This window comes from Botrytis porri (assembly GCF_014898465.1).
Source record: "Botrytis porri strain MUCL 3234 chromosome Unknown BPOR_001, whole genome shotgun sequence".
In the NCBI taxonomy this organism is placed as follows: domain Eukaryota; kingdom Fungi; phylum Ascomycota; class Leotiomycetes; order Helotiales; family Sclerotiniaceae; genus Botrytis; species Botrytis porri.
The window spans coordinates 1,087,218-1,105,726 of record NW_024066075.1 but is presented as its reverse complement, the minus strand read 5'-3'; the positions used below and the strand labels follow the sequence as shown (position 1 = coordinate 1,105,726).

Sequence of the window (18,509 nt, the reverse complement as noted above, 5' to 3'; positions counted from 1 at the left end):
TCCTTATCCCACATGATGCCAATGTTACACGTATTGATTATACTTTCATGATTGCATTATTGCTTTACTTTGGCAGCTTTGAAATATTACATCTCTAAGATTATGCCTCTGAAATGATATCACAGGACCCTAGAAAGTCTTAATTGCAGAAATGAACAAGGAAAACTGTTAATTACCACTCAAGGTTTGTGAAATCCACCTCCGTTTCAAAAGTTGCCGATAGAGCCTGCATAGCTGGCACCATGAAGGCCCTTTCTGTTTTTAGTCTTGCCCTCTGTCTCGTCCTTGTATAAAATACAGGACAATCTTTACTATCGCATTTCACTTCCTCTAGTGGCGATAAACCAGAACAACCCTGGCAAACGCTCTGGATGTCTAGAAACTTCTTTTCCTCAATGTTGAGTCTATTCTGCAGAGAAAGCATCGACTCAGAAGAATTGGACTGGCACTCAGGGCAGAGGAATCCTTCGGTCTCAAGTTTGTCTTTGCAAACAAGACATGATGATGATTTCATGTATGACTCGAGTGTTTTCTTGTTTGTTGCCAGCTCTCTAAGTTGACCTTGATCCAGATTAACCTCGAGCCGGCGAACGCGCTGAACCTTGGGCGTCTCATCATACCAACTTCTGACATTGGCACCCATAAGGTTGAAGATTCGTTCTAATGGTGGAATCAGATTTTTAGAAATGTAGTATTCCGCATCTAGCTCGCTGTGATCGCTGTTAAGAAGTTCTTCGGGCGCAACACAGCGATCGATTAATCGTGCTCCTGGAGCGCCCGTGACGACCACATATGGAACTCTCTCACCATACTGCGGCTCTGTTCTTGCATCTTCCAACATTTTTTTGGTGCTAATAAGAGCTCCTGCAGGTGGTGGTCCTTTGTTACTATACGTTCCAAGCTTGACTTCTTTCGCAAAGCAAAAGTCTTGAATAGATACAGAGCCTTTCATGATTTTGTCGCATTGCTCTTGGAAATAGGATTTTACTTGACTAAGATCAGCTGTGCGAAAGAGTATCTTGAGAGCTTTTTCTTCGATTTTTTGCTCAGCTGGAGTGCCATCACGTCGCACAGTCTCAATGCCTTTCGCATCGAACTCAGGGTCGATTTGTGACTTGCTCTCGTACTTGAAGCCCACATATCGCTTCTTAGCTAGAAGCACGCAGGGATGATACACCTTCTCGAATTTGAGCTTGACGGGACGTGGATTCATGTTGGTGACCGTTTTTGCAATCTCGTTCCCAATATCGAACGCTTGATCTTTGCTGCGACCTTTGAGGTAGACGAATAAGCTGTCGGTATCTCCATAAACCACCTCTGCACCCCATCGTTTGACCGAGTGAATAAGTGCAATGGCTTTCTCAAGTGTTTCTCGTCCGGTTTGAACGATACTGTCAGCAATCTCTGAACACGGCATGCGACCAGAAAATGATGCAGATGTATAACCGTATGTGACGTTGGCAATGAGTTTCAGAGCAAGCTGCCTATTATTCAATAATCGTTGCAGCGCTTTGTCCTCCTTGTCAAGCTTCATACCACTCTTCACCATGACACGAGTTTCAAGGATTTCCCCCAACATTTTGGCCAGGAGACTCTTCCGAATGTTTGGTTTTGCATACATTATTCCATTTGGAGCAATGTTAATGTGGTCTTTTAGCAACTCCAATAACCTGTCTTCCCTTGTATATTCAGTGAACCCCATTTTATTGGTACCTCGCCAGTTTACGACTCGTCCCAGGTACGTCGAATAACAATAATTATAAGCAATCATAACACTCGGATACAAACTTTGAAAATCAAGAACCAGTAATGGACTGCTGTAAAAAGCACTTTGAGGCTCCATAACGAGCGGAAGACACTCTAACGCATTTTGTCCACCCACTTGTTTTCGGCTAGGGGATATCAAGATGAAGTTCTCTGGTTTTGCAATGCGAAACATTAGAGATTCTACCTTAAATTGTGAACCACGGGAGAAAACCGAGAAGAAATCAACACCCAAAAGCCGCGCTTGTTCGCTTGTACGCGGGATCAATTCGTTCTGCTCGAGTATTTCTAAGTTGAGTTCTACATGGGACACATAGTAAGCGAGTACTTTAGACAAATCTCTGGCTGTCCCGTTAGTATACCAGTTTCTTAGATCGGCCCATGAATAGTGCGGAATCCGCCGGTGGAGTAGATGGAAAACCACATTTTCCAATGTATATTGCAGGAGATTAAGCTCAGCTCTCATGGCTCTCCAGATATTGATCATATGTCGGCCTGTAACACGAATTGTGGATGTATTATCGAATCCCCATTTGTCGCCGTCCTTGCCAAAACGGCCGTGAGATTGGCTTTTCATACGTGAGAACTCATCACAAAGGTCATAGTCGTATTTAGTTCTTGCCCGTTCAATTAGATACCCCCAAGATCCACCGTGGACCTCGAAACCAGTCAGGATGTCTGGATCGTACTCCCGCACAATTTCGACCATACGGACGAGCAGATCAAGTTCAGAAGTCTCTACATGCACCTCAAAGGGGACTTGATTGGATATCCTCTCTGCAATGTTATTTTCATCAACGGACAAGACCGCGATCCCCAATTTTGATGGGCTACCTCCATTGCCGTTAACGTCCGCTAGAAAGCAGAAGAAAATACACTGAATCTCATCTTCTTCGGGATTGGGCACAAAACCCCCTCGCGTATTGACGTGAACCTCTAGACTCATCACACTCATGTATTGAGCCTCGCGTTGAATGTTAATAGTCTCTAGTTTTTGTGTGTATTTGAAGCCATGCGGGTTCTTTTGAGTTGGGCCGTCGATTTGTGAAAGCTTCGCTTTCTTTCGGTGCTTTCTAACCGAATTGGAAGGTACGCCCCTCTTTGGCTTCTCGGATTTATCATTCATTTTAGACTCCTCATTGCGAGCCCAAATGTGTACTTTGGCATAACTAGGCGGAGTTTCTGTAAAAGTCCAAGCCCGAAGACTGCACTCCTGGCGCCGATGATGATAGACTTCTTCGTCTTTAAATCTATCGGGGAGAACAACAGACCCAAGCCCAAAAGTTGCGTCTGAGGTTGCAGACGGATTGAAGTCGGGAAGGAATGGCACACTCGTGCTTCCAAGTTTGAATTCTCTACCCGCCCATTCCCTAGGGCGCTCGGGAACATCTTCTTCTCTACTGTAAAAGGCATCTTGATGGAGGATTAGGGGCAGATCGAAACTTGACATTGTTGTAGAAACAAAATGGGCTGATGGGGGAGATTGATGATGTGCCAGCAGTAATGAATTGCTACTGGCTCCAAAGCTGTCTTTGATTCCCTTGAAAAGTTTATCCTGATCAGAGGAACCTAGCTTTCGAACCGGGCTTGATATCGTTGTGGAGTTTGACATGCTTACAGCCTTAACGGAGTTCTTCGTAGTAGATGCTTGATTGGGAAGAAAAGAAACGCGCTTTTTTTCTGTAGGAGTATCTTGACCCCCAAAACGCTGACCGGGTTTCAGCTTTGTGCTCGAATCGTGCGAATCTTTCGTCACAGGGAAATTCAGCGAGTCTTGAGAGGAAATCTTAGCACCAGGCGGCTTGGGCTCCAAGCTTCTTCGTTGCTCAATAGGTTCATCACTTGGTCCTAGAGATGATGTAGGAGATAGTTGTAATGAGGGCTGAGCTATGGTCTTCCGCCGTTTCGCGTCCGGAAGTTCTTGTTCTAATTGTAATCTCTTCCATTCGAGTTTAATGTCTTGGCCCCTGTGATTGTGACCGCTATCATAATCAGAATCAATCTGACTAGCTAATAGACTGATTTGTGCAGATTTGAAGGCTAAAGCATCTGCTACAGCAGAGGCTGTTTGAGAGTGTACAAAATTGTGATGATCTTTGCCTTCTTCAAGCTGAACCGCTTGCAATTCATCTGATGAAGCAGCATTGGAATAGGGTTCGTCACCAAACATCGTATCTGTTTGAGATTTGTGTAGGATTTCGTCAATATAATCCCCTTTCTGCTTCTGGGAAAGCTCAATTCCTCTCATGATATCCTCATCAGAATCGTAATAGTCTTCAGTTTCTTCTTGGCCGTTTACAAGTTCGACGATAAGGGTTTCGTCCACCTCTCTTTCTCCACGGTGACCATGCAAATTGTGATGGCCCTGTTCCTCATACACTGATTGAAAAGCGAGACGAAGATTCTCCGGGTACAAGTCTTCCACCGACTCAAGGCTAGTTTTCACGGAAGACTCGAAGGGCTTGGGTTTGACGAAAGTGTTGAAAGTTGGTTTTGAAGGGTCGCCTCTATTCCGTTCTTCTTGGATGAGCGTTTTGACCATTTTCCTGTACTCGCTTTCGTGCAACCATCCACCATCCTGGGAATGTCGAGGGTCTGCTGACATAGAAAACATTACCTCGGCTGGGAATGGGCTACTACCAGCCGTTGCATTCGGAATTTTAGACTTTCGACGTCGGGTTTCATCTTTCCAAAGGCCTGCCATGCTTTGTACTAACTTCTCGTCGGGGGCAGAAGGGCCAAGGTTTTGAGCGAAGTCATGGTGGAGCAGACGTGGTTTGACATCCCTCCTATTGAGAATATTTTGGACACAGATATCAACTTCCAAGGAACAATGGCTGACCCGAGGGAGATACACGTCATTCGTAATGAGATGATCAGGTATTGAGCGGTCATGCCAAAGGTGCATTGATGAGGAAATTTCATTATGTAGAGGCACTGGACCTCGAAATGTAACCTTACTAGAATCAATATATCCACATCCATACAGATTATAGTCCGCCATCCACTGAAGAAGAAATTGAAGATGGGCTTCGTATGGTTGAAATACTCGCTTCATAACAGTCCCCTGACGCAAAATGTCCGCGAGACGCGTCATTACCATGGGATTCAGCATGTAGATCTTAAGATAGAAGCGGTCTCCAACATGGAATCCATAGAATGGGACCGCCTTCACTAAGGTGATACGTGCGACAAATTTGGCATTTCCATCATATGCATTGCGACGATAGCTCACAGCCAGGGCATAATCAATTGAAAGATGGAGTCTGTGGATATAACTTCCAACTACAAATTCATCAGTCATCAAGACAACAATCGAGATTTAGCGGAGACAAACCTTCGTCGGGATCGAGGGAGCCTTCATACTCAATATATAGATAAGGAAATGCTCCATGGATATGTGCGCAAACCTTCTGACCTGTCTCCGTTGAGCCGAAAATCCTAATGACAGGTACTTTTGGCTCTTTGTAAAGATCGGAAGGTTTGATGTTCCGTTTTAATTGAGGATCAAGTTGAGAAGGTGTAGCTTGATAATGATCAATGCAATTGAGACGTACTCGAAAGAGGTCCATGGCAATTGGACGTGTTAGGATGGAGGCACCCAGCGAGAGTCGATGTTGTCAGTTTTCATGACTTCGCATTTCTCACTATACCTTCAGATACAAAAGGGAAAAACCGTAGTAAGTGCCGTTCCTGTTTTATCTTCATTCTCTTTCTCCTACCATATCTGAGTGGCGCAAACGCGAACGCGCACACGAAGCTACGCCAAGTCACGGGACTATAGACTTGAATCTAGAAGTGCTGACAGGGCAGACCTTATCACCGCTACCCAATGGAGTTTATCCATCGATCCACATCCTCTCTTGTCTAAATCCACCTCCCTTTCCTACATCCACCTACCTATTTTCTTTAGTCCAGAACCAAATTTACAGTTTCGATTATATCATCGAATTTTATACGTACTGTTACTGAAATACCAAAAACTGATACAATCGCGTTTTTTTCTGATATAGCAAAACCTTCAAAATGCCTCCCGCAGGTACACAACCTCGAAAGCCTGAACAATCTGCGGCAAACAAGGACCAGAACGAGTATATCCCAGCTTTTATTGCAAAGAAGCCATTTTATATCGGCGACGATGATAATAACGATTACCTCGAGCATCAGCGTCTTCAAAAGGCCCAATTAGATCAGTCAAAATGGTATGATCGTGGAAAGAAACTGGGTCCTGCAGCCACCAAGTTTCGAAAAGGCGCATGCGAAAATTGCGGAGCAATGACACACAAGGCGAAGGATTGTTTGAACAGACCTAGAGCAAAAGGCGCCAAATGGACCGGAAAGGACATACAGGCAGATGAAGTTATACAGGACGTTGATCTGGGATGGGATGCAAAGAGAGATCGATGGAATGGATACGATGCGAAAGAGTACAAGACCGTCACAGATGAATATGCACAGCTAGAAGAACTGAAAAAGCAACTACAGAGTGGTCAGCGCAAAGATGGAGAAGAAGCTGATGAGGATGGCGATGATGATGGCGCAAAATACGCCGAGGAATCAGATATGGGCAGACATCAAAGTACATCGACAAGGCAGCTGAGAATACGCGAGGACACGGCAAAATATCTATTGAATTTGGACCTGGACTCGGCGAAGTATGACCCAAAGACTAGATCTATGGTGGACAGTGGAGCGACTGCTGATACGGCTGCGGCACTGGTTGCGGAAGAAGGATTTTTGAAAGCTTCTGGGGATGCCGCCGAATTTGAAAAGGCACAGAAGTATGCCTGGGAGTCTCAGGAAAAGGCTGGTGACACAAAACAGCATTTACAAGCCAACCCTACTTCTGGCGAATACTATAGAAGAAAGGAGAAGGAAGAGGCCGAGGCCAAACGACAGGCGCATAAAAAAATGCTCTTGGAGAAATATGGCGGAGACAGCAATCCTATGGCTGCAAAGCTTAGGGATGCAGCCGTCGTGGAGTCTGAAAAATATGTGGAATATGATGAGACGGGTGGAATCAAGGGAGCACCGAAGGCCTCTGCGAAGTCTAAATATCCCGAGGACATTTTCCCCAACAATCACACCTCTGTATGGGGAAGTTGGTGGTCTAACTTCAAATGGGGTTATTCTTGTTGTCATTCGCTGGTCAAGAACAGTTACTGTGTTGGAGAAGCAGGTAAAAGTGCTTTTCAAGATGCAGAGCGTGCTCGAATAGGAGGTATCCTGATGGATGAGGACACAGAAGAGGTCGAACCAGCAAGGAGCGAGGTGGAAAAGCCTTCGGCTATCACACAACAGACGAAGAAACGCACTGCGGAAGAGATGCACTCTGGTGTTTCCGAGGAGGATATGGATGCATGGAAGAAGAAGCGTATAGCTGCCGACGATCCAATGAATGCTTTCATAGGAAAAGACGAATTAGTATGACGAGCAGATTCAATAATAAATAATTAGACAATTTTTTTCAACCATCGAAACCATCATTGATCATTCAATCTCAAGCCGCTTTCAGTTTCCAAAAACAGTTCGGTGTGATGATATCAAAAATGGAAAAATAGCTTTTGGTACTTGGAGAAGCTAATGTATAATACTGTTGTCCATATGCCAATATTGATGATAGATTGATCATGTCACAAATTATTCGTCGAATAGTATATTCTTGAACAATGAAATCATTAAAAAAAAAGTGATCATTAATAATTCATCATGGAATACGGCTTTTATTTTATAGCTCGACGCTGAGATGTCTGCTTTACATGCGTAACCGGCCCTAACCCCTGCTAAAGTGTAACCCTCATGATGTAGATAGGAAAGATTTTGGTATCAAAATGTTCCTCTATTCCTCATCTTCTTCCTCGGCATCATCATCCTTCTTCTCGGAAGCCTTGGCCTTCTTTCTGCGGACACGTCCTGGGCGTCCACCTCCGAATGGCGAGCTCAATGCGAAATCGATGTGCTTTTGGGAGTCGAGACGGACAACGAATGATGGAACGTTGACAATTTGCTTACCAACACGGATGTGTCTTTGACGGATGAGGACACGAGCGTGGTGGATGGACTTGGCAAGACCGAGCTTGTAGACACAGGTTTGAAGACGACGCTCCATGAAATCCTCAATCTTCAAAGCCAAAACGTAATCGAGCTTCATGCGGGACTCGTCGAGGACACCGACACGAACAAGACGACGAATAAGGGCGTTACCTTCGAAAAGTCTCTTTGGGTCCTTCTCGTCAAGGGTGAGCAATTGACTGAATTGAATTTGTTAGCACATTGAGAACTTTTCGAATTGAAGCACTTCACATACCGGGCAGCACGACGAATCTTGGAGAGAGTCAACTGGACACGCCAGACCTCACGCTTGTTGCGGAGACCATACTCTCCGACAATCTTCAATTCGGAGTCCCTAGGAAATAATCAGTGACTTGAACAGAGCAAGCTCTAGAACAGTGGTCCACTTACAAACGAGCACTCTCGAAGCTATAGAATTGTCAGCATAAATTACAAAGCGCAAACATGTAATCGATGGAGAACTTACGGACGACGTGGGACCTTGTAGGTCTTGGAGTATGAACGTCTGTTCAGAAATATTAGCAAACGAACTCAAATTGGCCTTGTTGCGATCGAGGTGATTTTCCCAAAACGATTCAATTCAAAGCCAAAAAAAAACTCCAGATAATTTCGAGATTGATCTAAGTAAATCTGAAGCTTCAGAGTATGGACAATACGTACGGGGCCATTTTTGCTAATACGTCGAGTCGATTGTCGTCGTGAGGTTGTTGATCGCTGGCTGTAAATTTTGTTCCTGTAATTTTTCGATGTTCCGGAATTTCAATTAGGGCATTTGACCCGAGCTACCACCAAAGTGGGAAGGCGCAAATTTAAGCGAAGATTTTTGAAAGTTGGAGTTGCCGATACCAGCGTCAATTTGCAATAGAAAGATTATCGACAATTTCTGAATAACTTCGACCTCCCTCCGAATACCCATCCTACATCGACAAAATGGGTCACCCAGCAGGTCTCCGCGCCGGTACTCGGGTGAGTTCATTATTTTCCATTTAGTTGCACTATTTGGAGAGGATTGCTACGGCCGCAGCTTTGAACTCGATGCGACGACGGCAATCTTGGACTCGAGAGCAGTAACTAACTCATTTCCAGTATGCATTCAGCAGAAACTTCAAGGATCATGGTATGATCAAGTTGTCGACCTACTTGAGACAATACAAGTATGTAGATGTCCATTTCTACGCAATTTCGATATATCGCAAAATACTAATTTATTTTCAGGGTCGGTGACATTGTTGATATCAAGGCAAACGGTGCTGTTCAAAAGGGGTTAGTCAAAATTATCCATCATATATAAATTTCCGGGGAAGAATCGACATGGAGGTTTGCGAGCAGAGGGTGGAATACTTGGAGGACGAATTCGTGTACTGACTTCTGTTCAGTATGCCCCATAAGGTTTACCACGGAAAGACTGGTGTCGTCTACAACGTCACCAAGAGCGCCGTTGGTGTTATCATCTACAAGAAGGTTAAGCACAGATACATCGAGAAGCGTGTCAACCTCAGAATCGAGCACGTCTCCCTCTCCCGCTCAAGAGAGGAGTTCGTCCGCAGAGTCAAGAAGAACGCCGAGCTGAAGAAGCAATCGAAGGCCGACGGCACCCACGTTCACTTGAAGAGACAGCCAGCCATGCCAAGAGAGGCCAGAACCATTTCGATGAAGGATAACGTACCAGAGACAATTGTACCAATCGCATACGAGACGACTATCTAAGCTCTGGGCTGGGGTTTGTTTGGGTTTCTTTGCGGGATATGATACAATGAGGGTCAGAGGCTTCTAGCGTTGCATGATAAAAATTAAATATGTGCAATACCTTCAAGAATCTGATAGGTTTCCAACAGCATCCGATGACATGCATGGCCATGTGTTTGCAGCAAATTTCAGTGAACAACGATTTTTCCTATTACTTCTTCCCCATCTCCCCATTCCTTCGGAGCCGTATTTGTCACGCTTAGGTAGAAGATTTCCCACTTCTCCGAAGCCCTCACAAGTGTTCCAAGAACAATCCCCGTCGAATTTGGCGTTTGATCATCCAGAGTCTCCTATGTTCTGGATGCAGCCTCATTTGAATACATTACAATCCCCCTACCTCTTTTTCCTTTCCATGATGCATGCCATTCAGCAGATCTGCGATAAGTTTCCTATACTTGTCTCACAATGTTGAGTCTGGATCGGTGCAGTTTACATGAGGTTTCTTATCCTGGTGTGGTTGTTGAGAGAATGAAATTATACAATCACTTTTCATGTTCCTTGGGCGTCAAATGGATATGATTTGAGTGAGAATAGTAATGCCGAAAGCATACCGACAGTAGATATCAACTAGCAATATAATACCCTGGATTTGTGCATGATCTATAAAAGCTGTACTCCACACATCGTTGGTGAATGATCTACATCTCCAGCTGGCATCTGTTATGACAATGCACCAGAAAAAAATCGGTACTGGCCGAGGAGGCGAGAGATCCAGCCGCGCACAAGTTAACATTCTTGGTGCACGAATTTGCGGGGGGTGCAGCATAGCCACGGTAAGAGTCTGAAGGGGGGGCGCGTATTTGTATACGCTATCACATAATAAGTAAGGACGAAAGTGTTACCTATTTGAGGTTCTGATGTGTCTTAGCAAAGATAGTGGTAGTGAGGATCGAGCCCTCCAAGATTAAGTCCTCGAGAATCTCGACTTGCCCATTTCAGTCTTGACTCTTGAATGGAAGGATATCAGAAAGTAAGATGGGTGCTATGACTTACGGAGTGGTCTGAGGAGAAGCCGGCCAAAAAAGAAATGCGAGACAAAACTATTCGGGACTTATGAGTTCAGACCTTCCTCATAAAGCTAATCCCTGGGATGGTAGATACCGGATACTAGGGATGTCGTACCTTCCGAGCCTTTCTTCTTCATCTGATAAGCGATGGGTGATGGGTGATGAGTGATGAGTGATGAGCTGACACAAGCAAGCATATCGAATGGAAATGTGATTTATGAAAATTAATAAAAATCTTGGAAGTATCAGGGATGATGAATTATTGACGGATTGAGATTGAGGTAGTGAGAGTGATATTGATATTGATATCACCGAATTGATTATTTTTATTCTACAATGTATTGATTCATTGGATAGGCTCAGATAGGATAGTAGTAGTACCCATCGACCTAGTCTCCTAGTATCAACTGTCCCCCTCTTCAACAACCCCTAATAAAAGAAGTGCGGAGTACGATGTATGATATGATATACGATGTAGACCACTTGCATGCATGAAGTAAGTCTGAACAAGTCAAATATGCATACCATTCGTTAGAGAACCCTGGGTTAGAATCATAGATAGATAGATTGATAGACAGATAGATAGATTGATTGATTGATAGATTGATACCAAGACCGAGAGACAAGACCCTTTTGAATCGAACGTGAGGAGATGATGGATGCTTTCTCTTTGTAACCCCCTAATCCTACTAGGTAATTAAAATGACAGTCAAACCCTCTACGAAGTACATCTACATACATACCCAGTAATAAGTACTATGCAATACCTATTATCCTCGCATAATCGTATACTTTGAACAACATTACATGCCATTATTATGTTTTGAAAGATTCTACAAATTGTCTCTCTTTTACCAGAGAGTCATTTTTGCTCTGGTTCCTCTCTTCTTCTTTTTCCTCTTTTTCCTCTGTTCCCTCTGTTCCCTTTTCCTTGCTTTTCCTTCTTCTTTTGACTTTTGACTTTTCCCTTTTCTTGTATCCCCCATCCGAGTGGGATTTTGATTGGGTCGTATCATCCAGCGTTTAGACAGACGTATGACGCCGCGTCGTTTTCCGTTTTCCTTTCCTGGCAAATCTACGTATTATTATCTGGATTATCGGGAAATTCATAACCCGATCAAACACACCTCGATAATACTGTACGAGCACTTGCTATACTTTCTCCCAACTTTTGATTTTCTCTCAACACACAAACACACACACCCTTCATAGGAGTAATAATAATTTAGTCAATCTAAGTACTTACTTTTTTCCTTTTCTTTTATCTCTCTCTCTCTCTCTCTCTCTTCTTCTTCTTCTACTGGTTCTTCTTTCTTTTTCTCCTTACATACATTTTCTTCCAATTTTGATTCCTCTTGTAATCTTACTTTATCAATCTTCAATCCCTTTCTTGCTCTGTCTTTCCCACCTTTCATCGATTCGATACGATACGTAAAAGCATCAGTAAAGAAAGACTCCGAGATCTTGAAGGACCTTCCTGGTTTAGGTCATTAGGCACATTTACTGCCGCTAATCTACTACGTAATAATCGTCAACTCGCATTTCTTTGGTGGCTTTCTAATCGGGAACGAGGCTCTAAGCCTCTTCAAAGAATCAAATGTCCGAGTAAGTTTGTTATATTATATTGCATTATACTTGACTTCACTTGACTTTATCATAATGATTTGATCAATCTCATTCATTCATATGGTCAAAAGAAAAAAAAATTAATCAAATCATGTTCAACAACAACAACAACAACAACTAACAATGCAACTTATCATACAGCTTCATCCACATTGCTGGATGGACTCAATATAATCATCGTCGGTCCTTACAACACATCCGCTCTCTCTCGGGTTCTTCTACAAAGACGATAACGAAATCAATATCGACTACTACCCTGCCTACGATGGCTACAGTATCAAACGCCCCGGGAATACCTACGCCAAGGGCCTTCGCTCCCTATATGGATCACGAGGAGAATTTGAGCACTCTTCCGGACCCTCGGAGTAGAGTCTCATCGCCTACAATCGACGGCCCCGTTTCAAATCAAGAACAGTATCAAGAGCTGAGCAATGCACATTTGAGCGAGGAGGTTACAACACTGAGCAAAAAGCTTATAAACGCGATAAATCAGCAGACCACTCTCGACGATAGTTTAAGCGCCACTCGACATGAGCTTGAGGCTTTAAGAGAACGAAACAAGCAGCTTGAACGGGAAAATAGAGAGCACAAAGCGCTAGTATCCAATGGAGTACTGATAAGGAGCTCGATAGCCGAAGCCGAGAAGGCCAAACTCAATGCGATCTTGACAGAAGAGAGGAATAAAAGAAGGGAAGTTGAGAAAGAAAAGAAGAGTATCGAGCTAGAATTGGAGAACCTCACCACAGCTTTATTCGAGGAGGCGAACAAGGTTGGTCTGAATAAAGCTATTCAATGCAATAAATGCTAACATTGACAGATGGTGATCACGGCTCGAGAGCAAGCACAGAAGGAATATGATATCGTGAACAAAAAGAACGATCAACTAAAAGCACAACTTCAGGAGGCAGAGAATTTACTAAAGTCACAACAAGAACAGTTGGCAGAGTTGAAGCAAGTTATGGAACACATGACCGAGGAACAGGATGATCAAACAAACCAAACAAATGGCACCGCACCATCAACTCCAGCTTTGCATCAAACCGATCGCAAGGACGAGAATATGTATAACTCGGACTCAATACAATCATCGTCCATTCCGGAACCGGTCTCTCCTTCATATCCCACGAGCTTCTTGCACCTGATTCAACCTGTCCTTCGAACTGACCTTGGAGCTTACGATGATTTTATCTCTCTACTGCGCATGTCAAGAAATGTTGTTGGGAGTCGCGTTTCCAGTGGATCCTATGGAGGAATTGGTTTGGGATTAGGATTAGGAGCATACACTGGGTCTTCGACACATGCGCCAAATAATGGGTCAACATCTTCCATCTCAACATTGGGCACATTTGGATCTTCCCCCGCAACGCCAACTACACCAGCCTCCAATGTGAGCTCGAGCTCAAGAGATGGTCCCAATTCTTTGACCCCATTGAAAGAGACGAAATTTTATAAACGAGCTCTCGCCGAAGATATCGAGCCCACGCTTCGTCTCGACAATGCCCCAGGGCTTTCTTGGCTCGCTCGAAGGACAGTCCTAAATGCAGTATGTGAAGGGTCGCTCGTTGTTGAACCGATGCCTTCATCCATAAAACCATATGCATTTCCCTGCTCTCTTTGTGGCGAAGCTCGAAAAGGACCAGAACATATCAGAAGCCATAGATTCCGAACGAGCGAGAGCGACAATGCGCAAAGGTACCCTCTATGCCTGTATTGTCTAGGACGCGTTCGTTCGACTTGCGGGTTTATGAGCTTTTTACGTGTCCTTAAAGAAGGTCACTGGAGAGGTGAAGATGAGGAGTCTGATAAAGCCGCCTGGGAAGAGAGTGTTAGGTTAAGAGAACGGATGTTCTGGTGCCGTGTCGGCGGCGGGGTTATTCCATGTGTACAGTCTTGGAATCAAGAATCATCTAGGAGTCCTCGCTTAAGTGATGATGAAAGAAGACGCAAGATCAGTGGAGAATCGGACCGGTCTATCGAAATCATACCTAGGGACATTACACCAACCAGTGAACTCTCACCCGTCAACGTAACCGGTTTTGGGAGAAGGTCAGGTGACGGAGAAATCCTCCCTAGTCCCCTTCGGGAGGAAGTAGAGAGGGCTGATGTTCCGATCGTCGATTCTGGGTTGGAGAATCAGGAAGCAGAGAAAGAAACGGCACCGGCGACGGCACCCAAACCACAATCGGAATCGGAACTTGCAGAGAGTTCTAGTGTTGTGATTCCCGAAACTGAACCAGAAGATGAAGATCAAGAAATGGAACAGATCAGCAATGCAGAAGATTTTCAAGATGCAAATGAAGTGGAACACATTGAACCAGAACAAAAAGGGAACACGGAAGAAATTCACATTTTAGCAGAGGACACGCCACAATCAGAGTCCTCGGTACAAAACGAGGAGTCTATCGAAAGCAGTGACGACACAGAGACGCTTTCGATTGCCATACCTGGAGCTTTTTAATAGCCCAATTCGAGCTGGCATTCAATATCATGTTATGATTAATAATTGTTGGGTTTGAATCTTTTGGAGGAGTTTGGCAAAAGGAGGGATGGAATTCTACATGGTTCCAATGGCTCATTGCCGGTTGAAAAGCAACGGCGTTATTTTGCATGGGTTAATCGGCGGTACATACCATACCTTGCTTATTTTACATAATAATGGATTACGAGGGGGACAATAGCGATAGCTGGGTTGTTGGCATGTATGATGCCACAACTGCTATGGGTGCTACGGAATAAGATAAGATTAATGCTATGAAATAAGAGAAGAGATGTGATATGCTTCTTGTGTATATATTTTGGGCTAATTTTGTTTTAATTGTGATTATCGGTGATCATCTGTGGATTGAAGCGAGTAAGTAGCATGGAACAGGTCCGCTGGCCACTTGTGACAAAACTATCTCAGAGGTAGAAGATGAGACAGTAGACTGACTGTAGATGAGTGGGAAGGAGGAAGCACTCGGTGAGAGGTCGAATAAATGGCTTCTCAATTAGTTGTCATTTCGCGGATTAATAATTCGATAATCTATATTTCCGAGATCCTCCAGAATACGCACGCATTTTAATCCGAGTCTTCCATCTCATCTGAGGGAGTCAGCCAATCGTGGGTTAAGAATATGTGGCACCCAGGATGAATCTCGGATATCGGTCAAACTAAGTTCCGCCTCGAGCTCTCGCTCAGGGCTGTTGCAGGGCTAGATTTCTTGTGTAAGGCTACTACTGGTCGCATTTCTTGTAGATACAGAAGTCAACCACCAATTGAAATAACAACAACAGTAAGAAAGGCCACTTCAACTACAACTAGTCACAGTAATCAACATGGCCCCTTCAGTTGCAGATGCTGTTGCAGCTCTTGATGAAATAAAACCACCTCAAGGCGTTGTGTTACCACCAAAGGAAATCAAAGGTACGCGATCAAATCAACATTGAGAGAGTATCATCTAACATCATAATAGCTATTCTCGAGAAGACAGCAGGCTATGTTGCGCGAAATGGAATCAATTTCGAAGGTGAGGCATTCTTGAGCTCAATATGTTATACCAGCATCAAGCTAATAATCTTAGATCGTATCAGAGAAAAAGAAAGAACCAACCCTAAATTTTCCTTCCTTAGCACCAATGATGCATACAATGCATACTACTTATGGCGACTCAGCGAGATCAAAGAAGGCAGGGGAACCGCAGTTGCGGCAGGTAGAGCTGGAGAGGCGCCGGCGGAAGCAGAGAAACCTAAAGGACCGCCTGAACCACCAGAGTTCCATTTCTCAGCGCGCATGCCCAATATCAGTGCGCAGGATCTCGAGGTAGTCCGGTTAACCGCGTTATTCGTTGCGAAGAATGGTAGACACTTTATGACGACACTATCTCAGAGGGAAACGGGGAATTATCAGTTCGACTTCTTGAGACCTAATCACAGTTTGCACAACTTCTTCCAGCGATTAATTGATCAATATACTATGTTGTTGCGAGCGAGTGGTATGGATGGAGAAGGTGGAAAGATGCAGCAGGAGAGAATTAAAGAGTTACAGGCAAATGTAGACGATAAATTTCACGTTTTGGGTAGAGCCAAGCAAAGGGCAGAGTGGTTCAAATTCCAAGACGAACAAAAGCAGAAGAAGGAGGAGGCTGTTGAGAAGGAGAAGCTCACATATGCACAAATTGATTGGCACGACTTTGTCGTAGTAGAGACTGTTATCTTCACAGAGGCTGATGATCAGACAAACTTACCTCCACCAACTTCACTGAACGAACTTCAATTCGCCTCTCTGGACCAAAAGGCGCAAATGTCAATCAACTCGACACACATGCGCATTGAGGAAGCTATGCCTGGAGATGACGGAATATTCGATGGATCGTATGCTCAACCACAATATAACATGGCTCCACCACCAGTGCCGCAACCATCATATCAGCCACAATACCAGGACCCACGCCAGAGGAATAGCGAAGATGAGGACGAAGAAGAACAGAGGATACGAGAGCGAACTGAGGCTAGAGCGCGTGCTCAGCAAGCACAGGCCGAAGCTAAGGGTGGCGCTGCACCTATGAGAATCAAGGAGAACTACGTTCCTAGAGCTGCCGCAAGAGCTGCTAACAAGCAACAAATGGCCCTTTGCCCCAATTGTAATCAACAGATTCCTTATGATGAGCTCGATGCTCATATGAGAAGTAAGTTCACACTCTAAATCTTTTGATGAACTCAGCCAACTAACACTTTTATAGTTGAATTGCTTGATCCTAGGTGGAAAGAACAAAAAGCGAAGGCAGAGAGCCGCTATGCAACAACTAATCTCTCAACACAAGATGTTGCTAATAATCTTAAACGCTTAGCGAGTCAAAGAAGTGATATTTTTGATGGGGCCACAGGGCAACATATAACAGAAGAAGAAGCCGCTCGAAGGAAGAAGGCGGCGAATGGTTACGATGGTACTCCGGTGGACAAAGCAGACAGAGCACGATATGAAATGATGCAGAATGTAAATGTCGAGGAGCAAATTCGGGCCATTCACCAGAAATTTGGGGATAAAAAATAGGTTAATGATTTGAACTGAGCATGAGGAGGAACTCCACGCAACTAAAAAGGTGATTGACTCGTGGAGATTGATCTTTTTCTCAAATTGTATGCATACGTCTTAACGGAAGGATTTCAAAACATAGGAGGATGGCGTTCTGGCTTGAGAATGGGGTATGTTTTATGTAAATTATGAATTAATATTTATACAATTACTGAATGTTAGGCAGTTGCATGTCATCTCTACTTGGGTATTGCCATTACCCAGTGCTTCACATTTCGTAGCCACAGCTGTGGGGACCCATCTTCACAGTGGTATTTCCACGGCCACGGGTAAAGTGAAGTAAAGCAGGGCGAAGCACATGTGTGTCTGATAAGCAAATACCTCTCGCTTTACGTATGTTACCGTGCGAGATATACCTACTGACGTGAGACATCATTCTAATTGATTGTGCCTTCAACTTTTACTTTCGGCAGTCGATGTAGGCGAGAGTCAGACGATGATATGATGCATTTGAAAGGTGATTCTCGCGTGCAAATCTGTGTTGGTAGCTGGAGCTGGTGTCTGTTTGTTTGCATGTAGATATGATGTGGTGTGATAGGATATAGAGAGAGAGGGAGAGAGTCGTATTTGGAAGGTCTTTTTTGAATATTTGTATGGGTTTTGAGGGACTGGGATTGTGAGGGGAGATGGAATGGAGTAGAGTGGAGTTCTGTTGTGTCTTTGATGGGTTAGGACGGAGCGGCTGGGGTTCGATTGGATTGGGATTAGTTTAGAGACGGCACATACATTGACTGCTAATCTACTTGTGGTGTGTTTGGAGAAACTGAAATCTAAAATGTCCGTGTTTGCTTGCTGGCTTGAAAGGTGATGCGATGTGCTGCTTTGCTGGGGTTTGGATTTGGATTTGGATTTAGGTTGTTAGAGATGTTGTAGCAGGTATGTATGTGAGTTGGCCACCTGATAATTTTCGAATAAAAGCGGATGGTTGGCGAGGGGCAGAGGAGGGAGTTTTGAAGACAGAATTCTGTTTATGTGGTGGGTGGGTTTGGGGAGATAATGGATGGAATAGATTGAGAGTTGGGGAATTGGGGAGGGGCTAGAGATTGGTTGGTGAGTTGGAAGTGGGTGAATTGAAGGTTCGTGTGTGGAGGGGGCGTTTGATGATTGAAGTGCATTTCTGTGTATGGGTATGCTTGAGGTGGTGAAGAGGGGCTGAGAAGATTTTGAGGAGAGCTTGGAGAGATGTTAAGGGGGAAGAGTCAGGGGGGAAGTAGTAGATGGGC

General features: G+C 44.3%; 6 protein-coding genes across 6 annotated transcripts; 4 read left to right on the top strand and 2 right to left on the bottom strand.

Annotated features, from left to right (window-relative positions):
• Positions 1–172: 172 nt before the first annotated feature.
• On the bottom strand, positions 173–5,336 carry EAF01_000329 (uncharacterized protein; the record flags this gene model as incomplete). The annotated part of the gene is made up of 2 exons (XM_038908579.1): positions 173–5,049; positions 5,102–5,336. The coding sequence occupies 2 exons, from the start codon at positions 5,334–5,336 to the stop codon at positions 173–175; spliced, it is 5,112 nt and encodes a 1,703-aa protein (XP_038775485.1).
• A 454-nt stretch (positions 5,337–5,790) lies between these two features.
• Positions 5,791–7,194, top strand: EAF01_000328 (uncharacterized protein; the record flags this gene model as incomplete). The annotated part of the gene is made up of 1 exon (XM_038908578.1): positions 5,791–7,194. One exon carries the CDS (start codon positions 5,791–5,793, stop codon positions 7,192–7,194), a length of 1,404 nt encoding a protein of 467 aa, XP_038775484.1.
• Positions 7,195–7,603: 409 nt separating this feature from the next.
• EAF01_000327 (uncharacterized protein) lies at positions 7,604–8,504 on the bottom strand (the record flags this gene model as incomplete). Its single annotated transcript, XM_038908577.1, has 5 exons — positions 7,604–8,015; positions 8,072–8,170; positions 8,227–8,244; positions 8,303–8,341; positions 8,497–8,504. The coding sequence occupies 5 exons, from the start codon at positions 8,502–8,504 to the stop codon at positions 7,604–7,606; spliced, it is 576 nt and encodes a 191-aa protein (XP_038775483.1).
• A 262-nt stretch (positions 8,505–8,766) lies between these two features.
• Positions 8,767–9,543, top strand: EAF01_000326 (uncharacterized protein; the record flags this gene model as incomplete). Its single annotated transcript, XM_038908576.1, has 4 exons — positions 8,767–8,802; positions 8,923–8,990; positions 9,052–9,099; positions 9,213–9,543. The coding sequence occupies 4 exons, from the start codon at positions 8,767–8,769 to the stop codon at positions 9,541–9,543; spliced, it is 483 nt and encodes a 160-aa protein (XP_038775482.1).
• A 2,643-nt stretch (positions 9,544–12,186) lies between these two features.
• Positions 12,187–14,673, top strand: EAF01_000325 (uncharacterized protein; the record flags this gene model as incomplete). Its single annotated transcript, XM_038908575.1, has 3 exons — positions 12,187–12,194; positions 12,357–12,984; positions 13,033–14,673. 3 exons carry the CDS (start codon positions 12,187–12,189, stop codon positions 14,671–14,673), a joined length of 2,277 nt encoding a protein of 758 aa, XP_038775481.1.
• An 857-nt stretch (positions 14,674–15,530) lies between these two features.
• EAF01_000324 (uncharacterized protein) lies at positions 15,531–17,244 on the top strand (the record flags this gene model as incomplete). Its single annotated transcript, XM_038908574.1, has 4 exons — positions 15,531–15,618; positions 15,668–15,721; positions 15,776–16,879; positions 16,934–17,244. 4 exons carry the CDS (start codon positions 15,531–15,533, stop codon positions 17,242–17,244), a joined length of 1,557 nt encoding a protein of 518 aa, XP_038775480.1.
• Positions 17,245–18,509: the final 1,265 nt, after the last annotated feature.